Below are 22,797 nucleotides of genomic sequence, written 5' to 3'. Positions count from 1 at the left end.
TCCCCCGGAACTGACATGGTACACAAACTGAGTCACCACTTCTCCACGTGGGCCAGCAACGTAGTGGTCTTTGTGTGATCCAAACAGCAAGTTCTGCTTTAGCTGTTTTAAGTATTGTTCTTTGGGGTTTACTCACTTATCTTTATTTTGAAACTCAATACTTATTCTTCTGAACCTCTGCAGCAAGCCTTGATAAATAAACCTTTCCTTTGTTTTAGCATAAGTGTCAATAGTGTCATGCACCCTATTGATGAAGCCAGTGAACTGCAATTACAGCAGCCTGAAGGGAAAGGCGCTTGTACTTTAAGGAGCCATGGAATTAGGTAACACACTGCCAGCCCACACAGCATCCCTACAAGGGTTGCACTGCACTATTTGCTTTTGGAAGTGGTGAGCAGCAGCCAGATTTGTTCCGCACCCTGGAGCAGCCTCAAACTCCACACTAGCCTGAGAAGCCACTACCAGAACCAGGTAAGTAACTACCCTCCCCCAGGGAGATGAGCTTCTGTAGCCCAAAGGCTAGTGAGTCCAGCCTTATTACGTCTCCCACAGCAGCCAGGTACCACACTACCTAGGGGCACACAGTCAAATATTTCTGTACAGCTCCTGCCTCTAAAGTGGTCTTCTAGAATGTTCTCATTAGGCACACAGCACACCAGAAAAGATGAAAAAGCATAACCTTAAGCTCCTACGCAGAGCTACACATATTTTCAAACACTTAACATGACCTCCTCAAGGCTTTTAGAATGCATTCCACAATTTAATGTCTTCCTCTACTACTAAGGCAATTGTGGCTGCCAGCACAGAAGTTACATGTAACAGCTGAACTAATGACTAGTTTCATATCCCAAATAGGTCCAAGACCTCCTTTGGGGACAGAGGAGCTAGGCGAGTACATAGCACATATCCATGATCATGCACAGCATACTTGTTCCATCACCAGTCCAATCCCTTGCCCAATATCTCTCTCACCTTCATGAGCTCCTGAAGGGATTCAAGTTGGAGGAATTTGCTTTCTGTGATCAACTTCTCAGGATCACATTGCTGCAAAAGACAGAAGAGAGGGCTGTGCATCTGGGGGATGGGGAAGGCATACAAACAGATCCTCCAGAAACACAGCTTGTTCCCAGGAAAGACAGAGATAGTAGCTTTAACAGAATTACCTGGAGGAAAACTCCTGCCAGCTAGTTCGCTCCTTTAACATCAATTACCTTTAACAGACTTGATCTGTGCTAGAGAGATTTTAACAGGTAACTCCTCTGTCCACACACTGCTCAAACCCCAGGTTCAGATTTTGTTGGCACCATACGCCTTAACACTGCCTTGGAAAAGATTAGTCATTTAAGAATTTATTAGTTTGTCTTCAATTATAGGACTGTGATGCCAAGGGCAGATGCCAGCCTCTTGTGGGGAATCGTTCCTGTTTTCATGTGTTATGCACAAATGTAGTAACAGCACATAAGACCCTTTAGCTGTCAATGCAGATATGCTCCTCTGTAGTTTCTTACAATTCCCAAGTCCTCTGGAACCTGCAATACTGCCTAGAAGCACGCATATTTATGCTTCTGTTGTCTGTTATCCACATAGTACTATCACCACGAACAAAAGCAGGTTCTTTTACAGCCTGTATATTACCTTTATGCATTCCAGAGCCGTTCGCTTTGCTTCCTGTGTCTCTGTAGAAGGCCCTCTCATACCAGATTGCTCTGTCCCACTGAGGGTGAGCCAACTAACAAAACTCAGCACTGTAGATTCACCACTGCAAATCAGAAGACACCAGCATCAGTGAGAAAACAAGAAATCATATTATTTTCCAGCTTTAGTACAAAAAGGACTGCCTGGGCCATCGACACCACTCACCGGTTAGATGGTGTCTCCTCACGTTGCAGATAGATTTTGCCATTAGGATCCACAAAGTCCTCGACCTGGCAGACAGACCAGAACATGTATATGATCAATTGTCTACTTCTTTGTAGCCTTCCCCCCCCCAAACCGTAATGTTTCACTTAGTGATGAAACACTACACCACACCACCTATGTGTATGCAGTCAACCCCAGCTCTTCACCCCCTCACCCCTTCAGTAAAGTGTCACCCCCATCTAGCAATATTCAAAATCTGTTCAAGTAAAATTTATTTCTCAAATCCAACAAAAAGTAAAATGAGAGAAAAATTAAACCCTATGAAAGAAGCTGGAGCCTGCACATAACTCATACTACACCCTTTGCAGGCTTTCTAGCTCTGTACACGCTTTACCAAAGCCAGGCCTTTGCAAGAGAGCTCTCCTCCTCTTTGAACTGGTTCTATGAAAAGCCATCTTCCCACTCCCCTACTCTTCAGTTACCCACGGGCCGGCTATTATTACCTCCACCATGGCCTTGGGCAGCAGCTCTGCTCGGAAAAGCTGTAGCATGGCCTCCATGATGTTTTTCCAGCCCTCCCGCAGAATGTCACCATGGCGATGGGCCAAGTGAAACACAGTCTTTGCTGCAATATGGGCCTTGGGATTACTTCCAAAAACAGTGGGCAGGTTCTCAATAGACTGCAGGAAAGAAGAGGGGGTGGCGATCAGTTAGCAAGAGATGTTTTCTTTTCAACACAAATTAGGGCAGACTGTTCAGAACTGGTTACGGGAAACAAAAATTCCATGTACGACGCTTGGATAACTCCTCAGCTCATATTCACTTTGCACAAAAACAAGGACAAGGCAGCTTACCTGATACAAGCTGAATCACTGAACCACCTAGACATAAGCTCTCCAAGAAGGACAACAATACAGCACATTTCGAAAGTGCTTGCTGAAAACTCACTAACACTAATTTAGTCTGCTATGGGAACTCATTCCAGGATCAAAGCCTTCTTCAAAAAGTACCACATCTCCTCTGGAAGCAGCAATTACTCCGCTCTAGTGTTAGAGAAAGAAACTATGGCAAAAAGCATTACTGACTTGCAAAGCTACTCCTACCACTACTTAACAGCAAGATTCAAAGTAAGAGTGAACCCTAACATACAGTCTCTGCCAGTAATGGCTGGATCACAATTCCTCATAATCTGTTAACGCACTCACAGCTTTTCAAAATACAAAAGTGTGCTAAGTCATTTAAACCAACCAAGTATATGCTGCCAAAACAAGAAAAAAACCCAGCAACCGTGTGAGCTAGTATCAGGCACTGTAACATGCTCCATGTTTCTACAGTTACTTAAGCTCATAGCAATGTTCCTTTCGACAAGAGATGGGCTTTGCCATTCTCTTGCTTACGTGGACAAAACCCATACTTATTCCTTCATCAAGAAAGGAGAGAGAAGACGGGAGATAGGATGGACTGAAAATGTGGCTCTTCCAATCTCAGACCTGAAGTTCAGAAAAACTAGCTCTCGCTTCAGCCAGACTGTGGACAAAACTATTATCAAAATGGGTCTTTGATCTACAGGTGAACTCCATTATAAGTGCCAATCCAGAAGTCTGGCAGAAATGTGACAACCAATTTGTTTTTTCCATTGTTGCTATGGGGAAACCACATGAATACATACATCACTGAAGTCTCAGAGTGCAGACAGCAGCATGCCTGGTTTTGCAGTGTGGCAACAAGCCACAACCACTGAATTAAGACACACAGGGGTTTTGCTACTACTTATACACTGAGTCAGTATGAGTCTTAACTGTGTATCAAGAAGCGGGGCACTCGTTCTTCTTAAATCACTTAATCCCCCTCCACGTTCCATTCCATTCCATTCCTCTTCTTTCAACCAAAGTGGCCATGCATAGCAATTGCAGTGCTTGGAAGGGATGCCTGGTCACCAGGATGATCTGACCTGGGAAGTGACTATAGCAGCTATATGACACTTTGGTGTTCTTCCCTTGCTTTCTAACAGTTGCTCTTTGTTTTGTCTCCTCAGCCCCTGAAGACAGCCCCTCCTTTCCCCCCTTCCACCAGACTGTCTCTCAAATATTTGTTCAGTTGTCATATTCCACTACTGTCTCCAAGCCTTACAGGAATTTAGGACAGCAGAAAGTAATTGGTGTACTTGGAATCTGGCCAAAGATAAGAACTCACAGCCTTCTTCAAATCCAGAAGTCCCTGATTCTAAGTCATCACCAGAAGACATGCTTGCTTAATTTACACAGACCTCGGACTGCTCCAGATTCCAGTCTCACAACTAGATGGGATGCAGCTGGCAATAGCTGATGCCTCTGAGGGCTTAGTCTGGTTGCTTCTGCTGTGTTAATCTGTGTCAAACAGTTGTTTCATGGCAGACATTCCTCTGCTTCTGTTATCTATTGGTAGTCTCAAGGTCTGGTATGCCTGGAGAGGATCAAGTATTTCATCTTTACTGTTGTGGAGGAAGAGGGAATCTAAAGCAACCCCATCGCTTGGGATTTCTTGGTCTTTTAATAGTCAACCTGGTACTTTTTTATGTGTGGCAATTATATTCTGCTCACTGTGGGTCTTGCACTGGTTCTCAGAGCAATGCTGTAAGATTCTTTGTGAGTTCTGACCCTTTAAAGGAGTTGCTGTCGTCTTCTCCTTAGCACAAAGCATGGTCTGCCACACACTGTCTATCAAACACCTTGGGGAAAAACAGGCTGATGCTGTAACACACAAACGGATCTGGGCAAAAAAAGCTAACACCAACTACTGTACCTTGAATTTATTCTCACAGTACAATCCACAGAAATGGTCTTTAGGGCTTGCCAAAAGTGGGGCTGACAGCCAATCATATTACCAGACTCCAAACACAAACCGACAATTCAAAGCATTTGTTTTTCTAACCCCTTTACGCTGGGTGGATGCACAGCCCCTACACTTTGGAAAAACAGCTCACAAAACAATCCCTCTTGGCACCGCATAAGCCCTATAACTAAATATTCAATAGCTGAAATGCAGAAACTTGCTTGGGATCATAAATCTCCCTGTGATCAAGACAGCGATCATCCAAGTCTCTTTAGATCAAGCAGGTGGAATAAACATTTCTATGTCATAGCATTCTGCTCTGCGCAAACTGCCACTTGTGGGTGAGTAGAAGAAAACTTGCATATTGGAACCCGTCCTATCGAAGTCCTACTTCACTACACACTTTTAATTGCCTCCTCCAGAAAACTCTGGGCAGGGGCCGATAGATATCTACAGATACCATGATAACTAAAATAAGCAAATATTACTGCTTAACAGGGGAAGAGAGCTCCGATATACTAAAAGCCATGCTTCTTTCCCCTCCTTGCAAACTTACCTCGCTGCTGAGGGCTGTAAACTTGCAGAGAGAAATTATGAGATTGTCAAACACATCACTAAGGCCATAGTGAGCAGAAATCATGGCACATTTCCTGGGGAAAGAAGAAAACAGAAAATAATGTATTAAGTCAGCACAGACAGGTCTGTCTACAGGACAGCAAATCAGAGAGCCTCTCTGTTGACATTTTACACCTTCCTCTCCACCCACTCATAATGAATGCTGATGCACAGAAGTCTGCTATTATCCCTCAAATAATCTCAGTCCTCATCCATAGACCCTGATAGTTGTCTGCGCTGATGCAAGGATCACTTTCAAGAAGTGAGTCTAAACAGACAGACCACTTGCACCTGTGCCAATACACCTAATCTCCTGTCTTGATGTAAGAGCAAGTTGCTGAGATTGGCGATAGTGTTGAAGGTCTAGTTTCCAAGAGATCATGGCTACAGCAGTATATTAACACAGCTTTAAAACTATGCTTAAGGCATCATTTGGTCTGGATCTAAGCATGACCAAAGATCATTCCAATACAATTTCTCACAAATAGCAAGTTTTTTGAATACTGGTCATCTGGGAAAGAAAAAAAGAAAAAAATCCCCCATCCCATTCAGCCACAGCTATGGCCTCATACACATGAGAGGTTTTCCTCATATACAGGGATTTTGCCAGCATCACTGTGCAAGTTAAGAGTGACTTTTTCCCCTCACTTCTAAACAGCACAGCTATGTCAGCAGGTCTTTTAAATGTAACCACGTTGGAGTTTAAAAATACATACCCCAGGCACTTTGATTTATTACAACACAGCAGTCAAGCCAAACAGTGAGCAGCAACCAAGAGAGGCCAAGATGGGATGAATCAATACAAATGACAGAACAAAACTAGAGGACAATAAAAAGCTCTTCAGTTGCTAGGAAAAGTAATAGTTGATTTTCACCGTGGCGTCTCTAGCAGGTAAACAGGAGACAATGGCCACACTTTAACTCTTCTGGGTCTTCATGAATGCAAGAGTTACCTGAAACCAGAGATAGCCTTCTGGATGATTGTTTCTTCTAAGCTCTTGTCAAAAACATAAGAAAGTGCTGCTATGGTTGGCCCCCATGTCATGGTGAAAAGATCATGGTCATAGCTTCCAGGAGGCACATGGAGAAATATTCCCTCATCAGTGGCACCACGATGTAGCAGGACATTCCAGATATAGTTTTCCTTCACCAGGCCCGTCTGTTCTTCTGGCATCACTATCTCATCATTTCTACAAGGAAGGAAGGCAGAAAGGTTGAATTTTTCGTTCTGAGCCAAACCTAACATTTACACAGTGCCTTTCATTACATGGTCCCAAAGCTAAGCGATACCTACTCTGGAGTGATTTTGTCAGCTCCTGAAACATTCTATTTTCCTAAGCCTGCCTGCTTCCCCTGCCCCTCTTTGATATCCTGGATATAAAGTCCGGTGGCTCTCAGCAGCACTCAGCAGCAACTGTATAAGGATAGTATTGAAGAAGCAGCTACCTAACACTACAAGTGCAAAATGTAACACACACTGCAGTTAAATGATGGGAAATTTTGGACAGCACACTGGCATAGCTTCACCCCCCCCATCCCAACTCTCACCCCATTAGAGTGCTCTGCATATCTCATTACTCCCAGATAAAAAAAAAAATTAAATGGTTATACCACTGCAGTCAACAGTAGGCACGAGTACCTCTGTATAAGAATAATGCAAATATTCATATTATGCCAAGATCAAATATCAGAAAGCCAAGTAGCACAAAATTAAAGACAAAACAAGAAACCAAATGTATGATGGGTGATTCATAATTAGGGTACCACAGCTCCTTAGTCTAACTGGATTAGAGCTATACAATAATAAAACAACTACAATTAACGCCAAGTAGCACTTGCAATCCCAGGTTAAAATGTATCAAGCCTAAATACATACTCCCTGGACTTGGGTAACATTGCACAAGAGATAACCCTCTGCAAATGACCAACTAATTGAACAAGAGTCTCAAGTCTACCAAGAATAGTAGATTGCAGCCAATCTGAAAAGTAGAGGTCTTTCTGCAACAACCAAAAAATAACATGCTTCAGTTGCCAAAGAAGCAATTTTAATGTGCTAACAACAACTATAAAAAACCCTCTTGATTTATGCATAAGAAATAAGCTCTTCTCAGTTTCAGGTGCCTGCATATTTTGACAAGAGCAATCATTACTGAGATTATATAGGAAAATATGTTTGCAGTCAATAGCGTATTTTTTCTAAGAACCCATATCTGATTACTATTAACAGAAGAAAGTGAATGGGTTTACTTGGAAAGTCTCAGGAAATGAAATTGTGCTCAAAAGTGAAATGCTGAGATCCTGAAGAGATCATGCACTACTCTGTACAGATTACAGTCTGATTTTTTTTTTCCCCCCTAATAATACAAAGAAAACAAACGGTTCCTCAACCTCAACTATGACAGCGGGACAATCTATCTGAGATGGAGCAATACTGAAACGATACACCAATTGTTTTAGCCATACTGAAAAAGCTAAAGTATCTGGTGAAGGGAGGATAAAGGGGGATAGACTGGGACAGAGGCACTAGATAACTGAAAGATATGAGGATATTCTCGGGGTACTACTCAAAACATTAAGAACACCCCCAGGGGAGAGAGGCCAATGAAAACTAGAGCTCTTTTTGAAAACTAGAGCTACCTCTTGAAGAATTTCTAGATATTCAGTACAGGCAGCATCTCCACCTTCCCGGAGAAGGCTCCAAAGGGAGGGTCAGCCTAATCACACTGCCCTGCTTCCAGCCCGAGCCACTGCAGATTGAAACCAGCTGAGAGTCAGAGTCACATCCTGTCTCCTGAGAGATGTAATCCTCTCAGCTTCAAATTGGCTGGGCCTGGATTTACTTATAGGCTAGATTTCTGACCTATTATTAAAGCTCCCCACCCAGAGCTAGTCTGTGCACAAAAGGGCCTCAGCCACTGGGAATTCTCCTCAAATATTGGTCAGTGTGCCAAGAGTTTCAAGGGTGGCAGAAGAGATTGGTGCAGACAGCAAGCAGCCTCATATGAAGAGCTCAAAAGCAGAACATATGAAACTGAGACTTGGACATGTTATGTCAGGGCACCAGTGCTGTCCTGGGGATGAGATACTATCTCTAGCACTACACAGAAAGTTCTAAAGAAGTCTAAAGGCATGGTCTAGAGAACAGAGCCTTCTCAGATACAGCATTTCACATGTGCTGGTCTTGCTCAACCATTCTTTTGCATGTTGATAGAAGTAATGTATTTCTTAACTTTAGCTTAAGCTCTGTGGATTAAAAAACCATGGCAAGAATCCAAAGATACAAATCCAGTGCAATCACTGTGACAGGCTTGTTACCACAGCCCCACATGGAGCTAGAAGTTGGTCTGAGGCAAACGGGCACATTATCGGCGAGTCTCCTCCCTCCATACTCTCTGGAGGTCTCACAGACCAAACAACTCTAGTTTGCTCTCTGCATACAAGGAGATAACAGGTTGATTCTTACTTGATGGCATGGTACATGTCTTCCAATATGTCCTGTTCAAAGTCTTTGCCTCCATTCACACCTTTCAGGTTCTTCCGAAACTCCTGAAAAAAAAGTTACACCAACATTAATTCCTAGTATCTCCAGCTTTAACTGCTTGGCTAGGATCAGTACTCCACTTGTTTTTCATGGGACCAGAAGGAGGTTTTCCTGCGTTCTTCAACGTGCAGCCTCAAAGTTCAAAGACTAAATGCTATTCTTAGTGGTAGTAGTGTGCAGCCACCCCTGTCTTTGCTCACAAGGAAAGAACAGACACAATATAACACATGCTTAGCTGAGGCTGGACGCCATGACAGGTCTGTACCGCTGCATTGACACTCACAGGACTTGAACTCTCTAGAAGCCCACAGCAGTTCAACAATCTTCTCATTCTTACTGTGTCTTAGGATACAGTTTGCTCACACACACACACAAGCCTCTTGACAAACTTGGCAAGTTGTCTGCTAAGCTCATATTTCTTCATACTGCCCCTTGCCCACAGCTCCCCTCTCCAACTGTACTCAACTTCAGTGCTGCACACCAGCTTATTGTGTACATGAGTGATGAATGCCAGGGAAAAAAGAGAATGCAATCGAGATTAAAAAAACCAGGTACTACATTGCTATCAAAACCAGAGAAGACAGGTGCCTACGCTGGTAACACCCACCTCCAGAGTCATTGGGACATTCTGCTTGCGGACATTATGGTTGTGCTGGTCAGTGTTCAGCATAATAACTGCATAGGCCAGGGCAAAGCAGGCATCACTATTAGCAAATGGGGACCCATTTGATTTCTGGAAGGCAAACGTATGCACAAATTAGTCCTACAGGAACAGCGGTATCAGTGACCCAAGATAGCCATTTTCCTACCCACGGTACTGAATCATCTCTGGGACAAACAAAAACCCCAGGCTCTGGCTCCAGCTTCCAAAAAGCACCCCGGAAATCTATGTGCCACTGCCATCTCCTACAAAACAACAGCTGCTGCCTGCAGGGCACAGTAAGCTTATACAGGCAGTTTGATCTGACATGTCCATCACAGCAAGCAGATGCACAAGGAAGAACGCAGTTTTGAGCTTTCTGCCCACCAGGTACGCACCCTCCAATGTTCTGTGAAGGCTTCCAACAGTCTCTGGATTACGGGCGCCTCTCCTGGTAATCTGAAGGCCTCTAGATAAAGTCGTAAAGCTTCATCCAGCCTTAAACCTTGGAAGCTGAAAGTCCTGCAAGAAGAATGAAATGCAATGAGAAACTGAAACAGGATGAGAAATGTAGGAGAAACTTACTGACTACAATCTTGTTTGTTTCAGCATCAGAATATCAGATTTCAGAGAGAACAGACAGTAAAGAGGGGAGGGTGAGGACATAAGAAATATACCATGAACAGGCAAAAAACAATAAAAGAGAGTCAACAATCCTACAAGTGATTATGTATGTAATCACCTCTCCAGTCTTCACAGAGACTGGCCCTACTGAAATGAGCTCAAGTATCAACCTATTACATGTATCTAAGTTGTTACCATATGCAAGAGATGCATAGAATTAAGGCATGGTGGTACACAGAGAACCAAGCGATACAAATCCAATGCCTCCAGGAACTACTGTTCTACTGCTTTTTTTATCACTGAACTCTTAACTTTCACCCCTTTCCAATTAAAGAGATACAGAAAGATACTCACCCAACAAAGCTTTCCAGCAAGTCTATGTTCTTACGGTCACTCACAAATTCCCCAATCATCTTTTTGTCCAGGCGAGGATTTTCCCGTAGCCACCTGGCCACCTCATTGTTGTTGATGGGGGTGGCAAGGAGGTTCTTCTCCTGCAGAAACTGTATCCCTTTCTTTGGCTTTTGGTTGAACTGCTCTGTGCCGGTTATCAGGAGCTGAAGGAGACATTCTGATGAATTACAAGCTTGAAGTGCATTTCTTACTTCAGATTGTTCTTGGCATTTGAACCAAAAGCAAAGTAGAAAACAGATCAACCTCAGCATGATCAAGTTTATTGTACTGTGTAATCCAACAAGAAGGCTGACCAAGGCCAGAAAACCTGCATTCATCACAAGGATTCACCATCAAATAATACTGGACAGAGCAAGCATGAGCTGCTGTCTTTGAAAAGCTTTGACATTTCACCGAGCAATTAGCTTGGCTACCCCAAATGCTTCATCTGCTCTAGTATGTAAACAGAGCAGAGGAAGGTCCCTGATGAACCCCAGACATGTGGCAAGATCAACTCTACCCAGTTACAACAGCAGCACTGCGCCATGCCCTCTTCTGTCCCCTTTGGCTCCAGGCTCTCGTACTCTATCTCACTGCCAGGAGACATGCAGCAAGAATCCTTGGCACTTATTCAGCAGGTGCAAGGAAGAAGTGCTGCAAAAGATTAAACTAAGAACCAGAAAACATTCTGCTAGTGAGACATGGTCCCAGGAACATCTGGTATTGCAGCATGACAAGGCTATCTGCAGGCTGGGAAGAGCAGGTGCATTTTTGGTTTTGAAGGGAAGTCAACTACTCTGCCCTGCTTGATTCTTATTTTAGGAAACTAGACTGTACCACAGTCATAGTGTAATAAAACACCTGACTAAGAAAGGGTTAACTGAATGTTCTTGGTGGTGTTCAGAAAAACCAAAAGCACAAACAACTGTATGAACTTTACTAAGGCACCAGAATAAATGTCAGTTCCCTGTTAGCTCCTATCACGATCAAACTGCTAGCAATGACCTAGTGAACTAAATTCGTGACCATCATGATTACTAGCTCCCCTGGGTTTCTCAGTACCTCAGAAGCCACCAGCCCTCTGTTCTCTGCTTCCCCTGCCTGTGTGAACATCCTCAAATTGCAGTGAAACACAGACCCTGAAATAGCATGGAGTACACAAGGACCCAGAGCGAGGGCATAATGAAATAATAACCATGTGCTGCCCTGGTATAACAGGCTGGAAGGGATTGTATGACGCTAGCAGCATTTCTGTTCAGCTGTAAATCCTGTAACCCAAGCCCTAGGGTATTCTGTGGACTGGTTATACTTCTTAAGACCACCTGAAAGGAGACCAGACTACTGGCAGTTTGCACTGTATTTATAATCAAGTCAGTCCTATGCTTCTGAGCTTCTGATCATTGCCTTTGGAAACATCAAAGAAAACTTTCCATTTGATGCATAATTTGTTTTCTGCTTTTATTTAGCTTTTTTCCTCCTTCCAGCTGTGGTAATGTTTAGTACCTCAGAGGTTAAAGGAAGCAGAACATGCTGGTGCCATGTCAGCATCAACATTACTTAAGCTGAGTGTTTTGTGTTCCCTGTTTATATGCTCAGGATGAAACCATTAGCAGATTTAGGGTCAGGAAAGGATTTTCCCTGGGCAGACTAACAGAGATTTATGAACGTCTTTCTGCCTTCTGCTGTAGTGTAAGGCACTGCCCTTTTTCTAGGACCACCTGGAACTTTCTTTAAGGAACTCTCAGCCACTGGCAATGCTCTTGATTTCTTCTAACCTTGTTTTCCAGCACAGTAAAGCTGGAGTATTATCAGAGGTTTTCAGTCAGAACAGTGGAAGCACTATGCAAGCTCCCTTCTCAACAATGGACTTTCACACAAAGTCCATCAGCAAAGCTGCCATGAAAGCTAGATTTAATGCAAAGCAAAGGGTTACAAATGAAACGGTAACTAAATCAATATTCATTTCTTAGAAATTAGCTAATGCCAAAACTCGGTGGTTCCTTAGAAGACTGTGCTGACAATCACTTCCCCCCGCTGTCCTTGTGGCTCAGGAAGCCAGTCAGCATTATCCCACTGCAGCACTATGTTGCAGGTAAAGAACCAAGTTCCTAAGTACTGCAGCAGACTTCTTAGAGAGAAACCAATGCCTTAAATTACATTCAGATCCAGAGACTGACAGGGTGGATCACAAAGCACAGATTATCATGGCAGTAGAAAGAGATCTGTTGTACTTTCTTCAGTATTTTTGTTTAAACAAGTATGACCACCACTCCCTTATAACAATGTAAAATAAAAACACCTACGCTAGAGAGAGAAGTCAGAAGCCTTTCAGTCAGGTACAAAATCAAAAACCTTTCTCTTTACCACCAATGAATCGTTCAAAGACATTAATTTCTTTTTCCACTATATCATCTGGCTCCTTACCCCACAACTATTATGGCCACTCATGTTTCATCCAGAATATGTGTCATTTTCATATTGAAATTTAGTAATCTCTCACTTCCTAAATAACCTACCTACCTCACGTATATGTTGTGCAAAGAGAACAAAATCTGTACAAAGAACATCTGTGAATGAAAAAAAAACCACAAACCCGAAACAAAAAAACTAGTCCCATGTAACCCATAGGGACTTCAGATATCTTATTCATCTGCTGTCTCTGGAGGTGAACAAGCAGGCCAGTACTTGATGTTTGACACAAGACAGCAGATAAATACAAAGCCATCAGCATGGAGCACCTTTGTGAACACTCGACCTAGACTAGAAACACTGAGGGAATGGAAAAGCTGCACAAAGTTTAGACTATAACTTGGATTAATGAGGTTCAAAGAAACAGACATCTAGACAAAGAATGGCTTTGCCACAATCAGGACAATCTTTTCAGTCATCCTTATGATAAAGCATGGGAATAAACAAATCAGAATAGCAGGCTAGACTGTTAATTTCTGCTATGGGCCCCTTGGTACGCTCCCCATTTTCAGCTTTGATAAGAGTAGGGAACCTGCCCTTTCTGATGAAAGTGCCTGATTATCTCCATATAACACAAACTAGATCCAGCAACTTTCCCACTCAGAAATCAGATGGACCAACTTACAAATTGTGCCACAAAATTTCCCCAACTTCTTGCAACTTTTAGCACAACTAAACCAGAACAGATAATAATCATTGCTGTGTAGCAGGATTTTCAGTGACTATTTAATTCTTATCAGCAGAGACTAGAACTCAAAATTTCTGAGATATGACCAGTCATGCAAAGCCCACATGGGATGGGAAACAAGGAGAACACTCAAAGATCCATTTGTAGTATATTCCAAATCATACCTTCTTTTTGTTCTTAATCTGCATAAGTTCCTGAGGGCTTGGAAGGACACAAGAAAATCGAGTAGGCTTCCTGGGGATATTCTTCTCAGCTAGAAGGACAAAGTGTCATTACAGTCAAACCTATCCCCAGAGTAGCACTCAGCCCACTATAGTGTCCCATCATAACTTTCAGTCATGGAGCCTTGCTGCAATGTGCTGCCCTGCAAATGGCAGTCACACTCCTACTATTCAATTACTACATTCCTCCCACCCACATTTTCTTCAGTGTAATTGCATAGTAGGTTCCTGTCCTGGACAATTTCACACATCCACAAGATTTAATTTTCTGGCTATTTTAACTACCTACATTACTGATCCCCTGGAGAGCCCTTGACTACCTTAAAAATACTAAGCACTGGTATGAATTTCACACACTTTTGCCCCAAAGGGACCCACCAGACCTAACCCCCTCCCAGAAGAAATGCAACAGTTAGTAGGCATATATAGCACACATATAATAAACAAATATTCACCACATACCTCCTCCTAATTTTGAACACACAATAGCTACAGTGGTCTATATTATAGCAGGATCAGTCAGCAAATGTCAGGACCATTCTCAGCATATACACACTCAGAGTGTCAGGGTACCACGGAGACTATTACCTGCCTCACTTCCTCCTTCCAATTCCATGCAGCCCTCCTTCATCTGGTCAGCCAGAAAGCACCCACTGGTGGGAGGACATGCCCCAGCTGGCTCTGAGACTGCACTGGAAGATTTTCCCTCACTGAGTACTCTCTCATTATCTGTAAAAGTTAAAAAACAACAACAACCACCAAACAAAAAAACCAAAACCCATACATAAACAAAACTATAAGACAAGGAAAAAGCTAGCAACAGAGAAATAACAAACTGATCACTCTAAACTGAACATGTGCTTATTCAAAGGAGGTTCGCCCCAGTAACTGCGGTTCCTCAGTACCCTCAGTATTTTGTCTACATGAATTCCAAGGCATACTCTCCTTCTGTTGTGACTGCCAGTCTTGACTTGGCCTTTATATAAAGCTTCACATGAGGGGCACATTTTAATATCTGTAAATTTTACAAATAGCAAGGTTAACAGCAACAGGAAGACTGAAAACGTGTATTTAAGGAGCTTACTATGTCAGCTACCAAAATGAGATCTGCAAGTTTAGCACAAGACTAAGCTTAATATCAAAATATCAAAGAAAGGGGCCTTACTATTGCTTGTTTCTTTGGTGCTGTTCACGGTTTCTGGGCTGGATTTGACAACTTCCTTCTCTTGTTGATGTATGTTACTCAGCACTTTGTCCTGGCAATGTGCCTCAGTGCTATCTATAACTGTCAGCAATGCTTCCAGAGACAGCAGATGGACAGTATACAGCTGTCCAGAAACTGGGAAGGCATTCTGGGAAATAAAATGTAAGTATTAGTCAACTTTCATGCCTCTCTCACCATAATGGGGGAAGTTTCCCCCACAGCTTGGGGAAGCCTACAGCATACAACAGAACACCCTAAACTTTTCACACAAAGCTTTCTAGCATATACTTAATGGTTTATCTGCTCTGACATTATTAAAGCATCACGGCTATGCTTTTCTCTTCTGCTTCCAAATGTTAAATGGCCTTCATCTCTACAGACGACTCACCCCAAATCTTTCGACCACTCCCATTCTTAAGTTCTGCATCTGCGCTCCCCCTCGTTCGGAGCTACTGGCTGCCCCTTTGGCACCCCGCTGCTCCCCCCCTCCAGCCCACTGAGGCCGGCAGCCCCCGGCCCGCCGTTCAGCACCTTGGAGAGCAGCTTGGTGAGCTCCTCGAAGAGGTTGGCGCAGTAGTAGTCACAGTCGTAGTTAATGTAGAGCTCGGTCACGAAACTGGGAATCCTCCACAGCTGAACGATGGCTTCCAAAGCCATCTCCTTCATTTCATAGGGCATCTTTGGGTTTTCCACAGTGATTATTTCCATCAGCTTCTTGACATACATCTGGCAGAAACACAGGGCAGCTCAGTTTAAGGAAAGAAAAAAGAAAGCAGGACAGTGAATAGCTTTGAGGACTACAGAAATAGATTGAAGCTTCATCTTCCCACATGACACTCCATCTTTAATGATGGCTCGTTCTGAAGGAGGTTGTAGAAAGGTTTCAAATAGTTCTACCATTTCAGTGCACCTGGGTTTACTGTTCTAAAAAAACAGTATGAAGGCAGGCAGTGCAGTACACCAGTCTCAAAGACTTTTTATTATCCAACAAGAAAAGGCCTACACAGCCTACCCATAACCCACCGAGTCATTTATACAAAGGTAAGTTGATATATAGACTGTATCCTACTGCCTAGCTACATGCATTTAACTGAAGTCCAAGAAACTATTACTAGGCATCCAGTGATACTCAAAAAAAACTCACCTCCAGCTGGAACTTCAGATGCTCTCTCATGCTCTCAAAGAGAAGAAAGCACACCCTGAGGGAGGTTGCATACAGATTGAGCCGTTCAACACTCAGTAGCTGAAGAAGAAACAAAAAAAACCCAAACAACTTTAAGAATTACAAAGGCTAGTCATTATGTGCTATAAGTATGTGCCTACTGTGGCACTGCAGGCATCACCTGCAACAGCCTTGAGATCCACAGTTCACCTCCCATAGCAATGGTATTTCAAAAAACAATCCTTTATTCAACCTACTGGTCTCACTTTTTGCTAGTGAGGATGAATATACTTAATTCCCTTCTGCTTGTGGTAGCACTTTTCCTACTACAACTTTGTTCTTTTGCCAAGTCCACAGATCCTCTTAGTGGAGAAGGAACTTAGGAGAAAACCTGCCTCTGAGATGGCCCTTGCAAAATTAATAGCTTGGTACTCCAAAGTTTCTGCCTACTACTAAGCTGGTAACTTGCACCCATGATTACCTCAAAACCAATTAAATCAAAACACAGTGTTATCCCACAGTAACAGTTCATTCAAATCACCTTCATCCTTCTTGGCCCTGGTCTGAAGAAAATAGCACACGACAACCTCTCTGGCTTTGCAACAGCACTGTTTCACTGGTGCAATTCAGAACTCTCATTGCAATGCAGCAGAGAGCTTATTTGAAGATTGAGACCTGCCAAACCTCAGAATATTGAATTCCAATAGACTCTTTGATCCAAATTAGCATCTTACTCCCCAGTGCCACATGCCATGCTAGCATAAGCCAGACTCACTTGAAATAGGTGCCGGCACAACTCCTCCTTCACAAGTCCCAAGAGGGACTGGCAGTTTGCAATGGGTGCTGACTCCAGGGCAACAGTTAGCAGCTGCAGCCCCATGTGGATCATCACCTCAGAGTTGTGGCGGTCATGGGGGTTGGTGAGTGAGATAAGAAAGCGGAACAGTTCTCTAATACATGGTAGTCCATACGGGACCAGTGCTGCTCCTAAAGGAAAATGAGAGAGATTAGCACTCTTAGCTTTGCTTTTGCTTTTTGCAGATGCCTATCAAGTGTTACAAATGAAAGTGTTACAGACCAGCTGAGGAACAAGAGCTTAGAACCCTCTTAGCAGAAAGTGAAACAGAATAGTGGAAAGGAGAAAGGACTTTAGCAACGTTGCCCACCTCTCACCTTCTTTTTGGGAAGACTGAGTAAAACGTACTCCTCGGGGATTTACGTAGTCCATGTCATGAACTGAGGCAGAGTCAGAATGTTCTGCTACAGATGTGCACTCCTCTAGGACCTCAGGGATAGACTCAACAGAAGCTGACTGGATCTTCTCCTCCCTCAGACTTTCATTCTTTATTGATATCAGTCAGTTGAGAACGAAAGAAGCAAAACAAGAGTTAACAAGCACTAGACAAGCTAAAAGAAAGGCTTATTTGTTCACAGTTCATTCAGAACTATTAAAACTACACAGGTCACTCATGGAAGAGGAGCAAGAAAACAAAATTTAAGAGAAAAGGGTGCCTCTAGATAATCTGCAGCCCTCTCAGCCCTTTCACTTCCATCTAGTTCTTATCTATTTTACATAACTCTAGGTTGCGAGACTAAGGACTTTACTTTGAAGATACTCCTATAACCTGTCAGTTCTTACTGCCCCTGAGGTTAGGATTTGGCTCATTTTTTGGTTTTAAATGCTACATAATTTCAGCACACTATTTCTACATCTTCTTTGCATTTTTACCATTCAAAGTATCTGCAGCTCTAAAAGGCTCCTTGCAGCTCTAATCTATCCTCTCAACAGTATTACTGTTGCAGGGGAAATGGAGACAACATGGAGGAAAACTTAACAAAGGCCTTGGTTCAGGTTCATTATATTTCACAGCAACAGCAATGCACATGCACAAACACCAACAGCTGAATTTCTACAAACTCAAGAAAAACTGTTCACTAAAGATAGTAAAATGAGCTCTCCTGCAGATTTCCTCTATGTTTCCCTCTAACTGTTTCTCCTTTAATTAAGATTGATGGTATTGGCAGGAGTACAACTAGATATGTAGGTGCATTGTTGGGCTGCACAGTTATAATTTCTGAGCCAATGGGGATGGTCTCAAGAGAAAACAAAGAATGAATGTTTGTGAATTTACAAATCACTTACAGCAAAGGATGTTTTATTCTGACCCTAAGCCTTGAAATAGAATATAAACACTATGACCAAACAGAGAGAGAGATAGAGTAAGTGTGCTAAATCCACAACGGATTATGCTGGGAGTTAGAACTTTTCTTTATGTTACATCCATGTACCTGGAGTTCGGGCTGATTTTGACTTTCAGTCACTTTGGCCTCATTTCCAGGCATTCCTGCATTAAGTCCCAAAGAAGCAACTTGGTCCAAGTCCGTCAGGTCTTCCTTGGAGGTAGTCTGTGAGGACAACTCCAAACCACTGTCTGTAGCAGCACTGACTGCAGATGAAACATTTTCTGAGCTCCCAGAGGAGCTGGGAGAAGGAGCATCTATGAAAGTAACTCCGCTTGCTGATGAGAAACAAAAGCAAAAAGATCAATATTATTCTGTCCCTCAACCACAAGTTCATACACTGAATACAGCAACAAAGAATTACTTTGATTACTACTTCACACTACAAATGATCTTGGATAGTTACACATTAATGTAGAGAACGCAGATAAATTAAGTTCTCTTTTGCCAGGTATTAATGAATCAAATAGATGAACAGGTGAGATACTAGCAGTTCTCGAAATTAAAATACAATAGTTGGAATCTAACAGACTCAGCAAATAAGATAATTCACAGTTAGATAAAGGGTACAGAGGGTTTCTGTAATTAAGAAGAAATCTGAAAACAGTCCAAAAGGTGTACTTTACTCTGATACAATGGCACAACCACTTTAAAGACTTGCATCAAGGGTTTGTCATTCCTTCAAAGTGAGAATTTTTAACTTGATTGGAAGGCAAGACCTATTTCTTTAATTCTCCTTGAACAAATGGAATTGCAATATAATTCAAATGGGTCTGAAACAGAGCAGTGAAGTATTTTTACTTTTTCTATATATGAGATAGTGCTCCAAGAATCTAAGTTTTCCTTTAAAAGAAACCCACGTATTTGCAGCTCTTACGGTTCTGAGGAATTTAAAAAATGTAAAACAAATATTTAAAAAAAGAGAAGATATACTGCAGGGCACAGTAATAAAATAAAGGCACAAACCAGAGTTGTTATGAATTTACATGTGAAATGTGTATGATTTTGCACAGTGGTGTTTTATTGCTGACTTTATTTTTGGAAATGTCTTAAGTAAGTAGCAGGACATTACTTGATTTTTAAGAAATGAAATGGGATACACGATCAATTTTGCAATCCTTTCTTCTTCACCTGCTAAGCCAGGATTCTGGCCTAAAAAGCACAATTAATATATTACCTAGCACTACAAGGTCAGAATTAATGACGTGCTTTGTAACACAATTCAACTTTGTCTCTAAAACATTACAGGAGTTATAATACTGTTTAACTGTATTTAGTATCTATTTGGAAACTTAAATATAATGATGATTTACGTAGGGATAAGTTCTCATCTGGATGGATGTTCTGAGTTATATGCAATTTGATCGCATTTATTATTTCCTTAGTTTTCACCAATCATGCTGTTGTGTAGAAACACACTTGGAATTGTTCACACTACACTGAATAGTTTCCTGTGACAGAGTAAGTGTCAGAACTAGGTATTTTACACAGCTATTGTTTCAATTTTCCTGTCTGCTTCCTTTCACTGTTAACGTTTATGTCTGAGCCATCAAACTGTAGAGTGCACAAGAGACAGAGTACTTAGCAGCCAGAGGGACTCACTTATCCAGAGAAGAGGTTAAAAACAGTTATAACTAGTCAGTCTACTCCTATACAACAATAGGATATGGAAGCCCCCCAACATTATATTCTTGAGCTCACAGCACTAGTCACATAATGTATCAATTCTGCAGGCTGAATCAAAGCACATGAAAAAAGATTCATGCATATACCCATTAGTTTCCTGCACACAATCCCCTTTGAGGTACTTTTGCTGTTCCCTCTACTTTTTCCCCTACATAAGAGTCGTAAGCACACCCCGTATTTCCCTGTCCCTTAATAAGTGTAGCCTTTTATTCAAATTTCATGGACTGCGGGTGCACACTTTCAGCTGTTACATCTGTAGTGAGAGATCTGTTCATTCACCCATCCTTGATACCTAGGTTTCTGCACATCCCTCAGTTCTACCTGTATGTTTTCTCCAGTCACACTTTGCTCCTCCCTCGTTACCACCACACCCACACCCTCTGGTACACCCTTCAGGAGCACAGGAAAGAATACATCACTTAAGTCAGCAATCTCCTGTTGCAGGAAACCTTCTCCCCAGCTCCATTCCCCTTAGCTCTCCTCTTGCCAGTATTCTTGTTCTCAATCTCTTCCATGCACCTGCTGCACCCTCCAACTCCTCCGCACCACATGCTGCCCATAACCTCAGCCACCTCTTCAGGTCCCCATTCCCTTTTGTACAAACTACCCCTGTAAGCACACTGAAGGCAGAGAAATGCTGTCAAGTTAGCCACAGGACCATGCTTTCCTCCATCAACATGTGTTCCATCTCCTTCAAACTCTTTCTCCTGGACCTGAAAAGCTATGATATGTTTTATTGCTATAGTCACTGAGAACAAATATAAAAAAAATCTAATGCAGAACAACACGTTAAGAGAAATGAAACAAAGATAGATTCCAAAAAAGCTCTAGAATGGATGCTGTCTGGTCTCTGGAAACAGATTGCAACTTACCTGTGATGTTACTAGCATTGGCTGCTGGTTGTTCTGTCCCAGGAGAGACCTTAGTTACATGGCGAGGAGGCCTTGGTGATCTCTTCTGCTTTTTCCATTTTGATGATTCACTCATTCCTCCAGCTCTCATTTTCAACTGAAAACCATGTATCATTAAGAATATCAGTATAGCAAAACCACATAGCACAACGGATTACACAAGCCAACCCACAAAGGCTGTCTCAAAACCCTCAAAGTCAGGCAACAGCGCTTAAATATATCACACAAATTAATCAGCACCTCAAAATCATGCAAACCAGCCCGACTCCCTACTACCCACATATTAGCCAACACTCCACGCCTGAATCAAGGGACAATTCACTGCAGTTACTCTGCTATAATATATACTTAACAGTTCAATTATCACAGCACTCCCCTCTTGCCTACCAATACCTCCTAGCTTTGCATTAGGATAAAGAATTCTCTTAGACCTACAGGCACATGTCAAATCTCTTTGCTTTTGCCAATGTTTCCAGACTTCTGAAGGGCATCAATTAAAGTACATAAGCAAGTACTAGTTAGGTTTGACATTCAAATAAAATTTCACCATCTATACAAGAAGGCTGCTAATGAAGCCTGAGCACCCAGTCCCACGCTGCACAGTCTGCAGCTCTGTCACTTATCTCTCGTCTCAATTCACTCTTCATCTTCGTAGCAATGCCATGTTCACTCTCCTCCAGGTAACTTCTACTATTAACAAGTGTTTAACGCTCCACTCGCTCCTGGTGCATGACACATTGCAAATACCACCCTAGCGGTTTAGAAACAAACCGTATTCTGCTTTCACCTGCCTTCTGTCATTACTCCTCTTCAGATCTAAATCTAACCTAACCCTTGACATCTTTCTTGACCAGGATCCTACTTCTAGTTCTTATACAGATCTTAGATCGGCAAACAAGAACGACAGTAGGAGCAATGCAGACTGTGTGGCACTTGCTGCAGTACTACTGCAGGCACGCACAGACGCTCCAGAACTTCCTAAAAACAATACAATATTTAGTCACATTGACAATGGCAACAGCAGGCCTGAAAACAGCTTCCTTCTAAAGTAAGTTCCTCTAAGTGCAAGACTGCACTTACTCTTGGGTTTGGTAGCTGCAGGCAACTTTTCTGATGCTGTCAGACCTCTTCAATTCGGGGTGAAAATTTAACCACTGAACAGGTACCTTGCACGTAGTGGAAACCATTCAGCAAGTCTCAGTACCAGTCCCTAATTGGTATTCTTCTTTGTAAATTTATCACAGTTAAGTTATATTTTAGGCTATAATATTCCTTATTTCTTATATCCCTAGCATCAGATTTAAATTCTCTAGAAGACAGCTATATTCTTTAGTCTCTTCTTTTTTCTGCAACTTGCCTCCTTCCAGCTACTACTCTTCTTAAATGCCAATAAGCCTTCTAGGTTCTGCTACTGTTTTTCTGTTTCTTTCCCTTTTCCAGCTAGAATTCTAACTCGTTGTACACGGCCTGTAATTTTTCTCATTTAAACAAAGCTTGTGAAAATGTTATGTCCCAGTGCAATAAACCATTGGTGTAACTTTTCTTCGCACCACAAATTCTATTTGTTTGACAGCTAATCCCCAAGTTTTAGCTATGCTACAGTTTCCTCGAGCTTGTTAATTAACAACACTCAGAATTACTTTGCTCCTTGTTATTTCTTCCAAATTTTGCAGCAAGCATCTCCTTCTAAATCACAGCTTCTGGCAAACACTCATGTGAAAAGCACGCAGC

The 22,797-nt window shown here is 42.3% G+C and overlaps 1 protein-coding gene across 7 annotated transcripts in view; it reads right to left on the bottom strand.

The window, feature by feature from the left end:
- The window catches only part of GBF1 (golgi brefeldin A resistant guanine nucleotide exchange factor 1), a 111,433-nt gene that overhangs the window by 11,280 nt on the left and 77,356 nt on the right, over positions 1–22,797 (bottom strand). For all 7 annotated transcript variants that reach the window (XM_076338609.1, XM_076338610.1, XM_076338607.1 and 4 more), the window contains 19 exons: positions 21,028–21,163; positions 18,518–18,747; positions 17,402–17,570; positions 17,004–17,215; positions 16,211–16,309; positions 15,598–15,792; positions 15,028–15,214; positions 14,451–14,591; positions 13,806–13,894; positions 10,446–10,648; positions 9,866–9,989; positions 9,435–9,560; positions 8,750–8,832; positions 6,240–6,476; positions 5,228–5,321; positions 2,364–2,540; positions 1,861–1,925; positions 1,636–1,759; positions 973–1,044 (listed from right to left, as the gene is read on the bottom strand). In XM_076338609.1, coding sequence (XP_076194724.1) covers positions 973–1,044; positions 1,636–1,759; positions 1,861–1,925; positions 2,364–2,540; positions 5,228–5,321; positions 6,240–6,476; positions 8,750–8,832; positions 9,435–9,560; positions 9,866–9,989; positions 10,446–10,648; positions 13,806–13,894; positions 14,451–14,591; positions 15,028–15,214; positions 15,598–15,792; positions 16,211–16,309; positions 17,004–17,215; positions 17,402–17,570; positions 18,518–18,747; positions 21,028–21,163 — 2,763 coding nt within the window. The remainder of the gene's footprint in view (positions 1–972; positions 1,045–1,635; positions 1,760–1,860; positions 1,926–2,363; positions 2,541–5,227; positions 5,322–6,239; positions 6,477–8,749; positions 8,833–9,434; positions 9,561–9,865; positions 9,990–10,445; positions 10,649–13,805; positions 13,895–14,450; positions 14,592–15,027; positions 15,215–15,597; positions 15,793–16,210; positions 16,310–17,003; positions 17,216–17,401; positions 17,571–18,517; positions 18,748–21,027; positions 21,164–22,797) is intronic.

The sequence above is a fragment of the Aptenodytes patagonicus genome, chromosome 5, assembly GCF_965638725.1.
Source record: "Aptenodytes patagonicus chromosome 5, bAptPat1.pri.cur, whole genome shotgun sequence".
Taxonomy (NCBI): Eukaryota; Metazoa; Chordata; class Aves; order Sphenisciformes; family Spheniscidae; genus Aptenodytes; species Aptenodytes patagonicus.
This window is presented reverse-complemented; position numbering and strand designations above follow the sequence as displayed.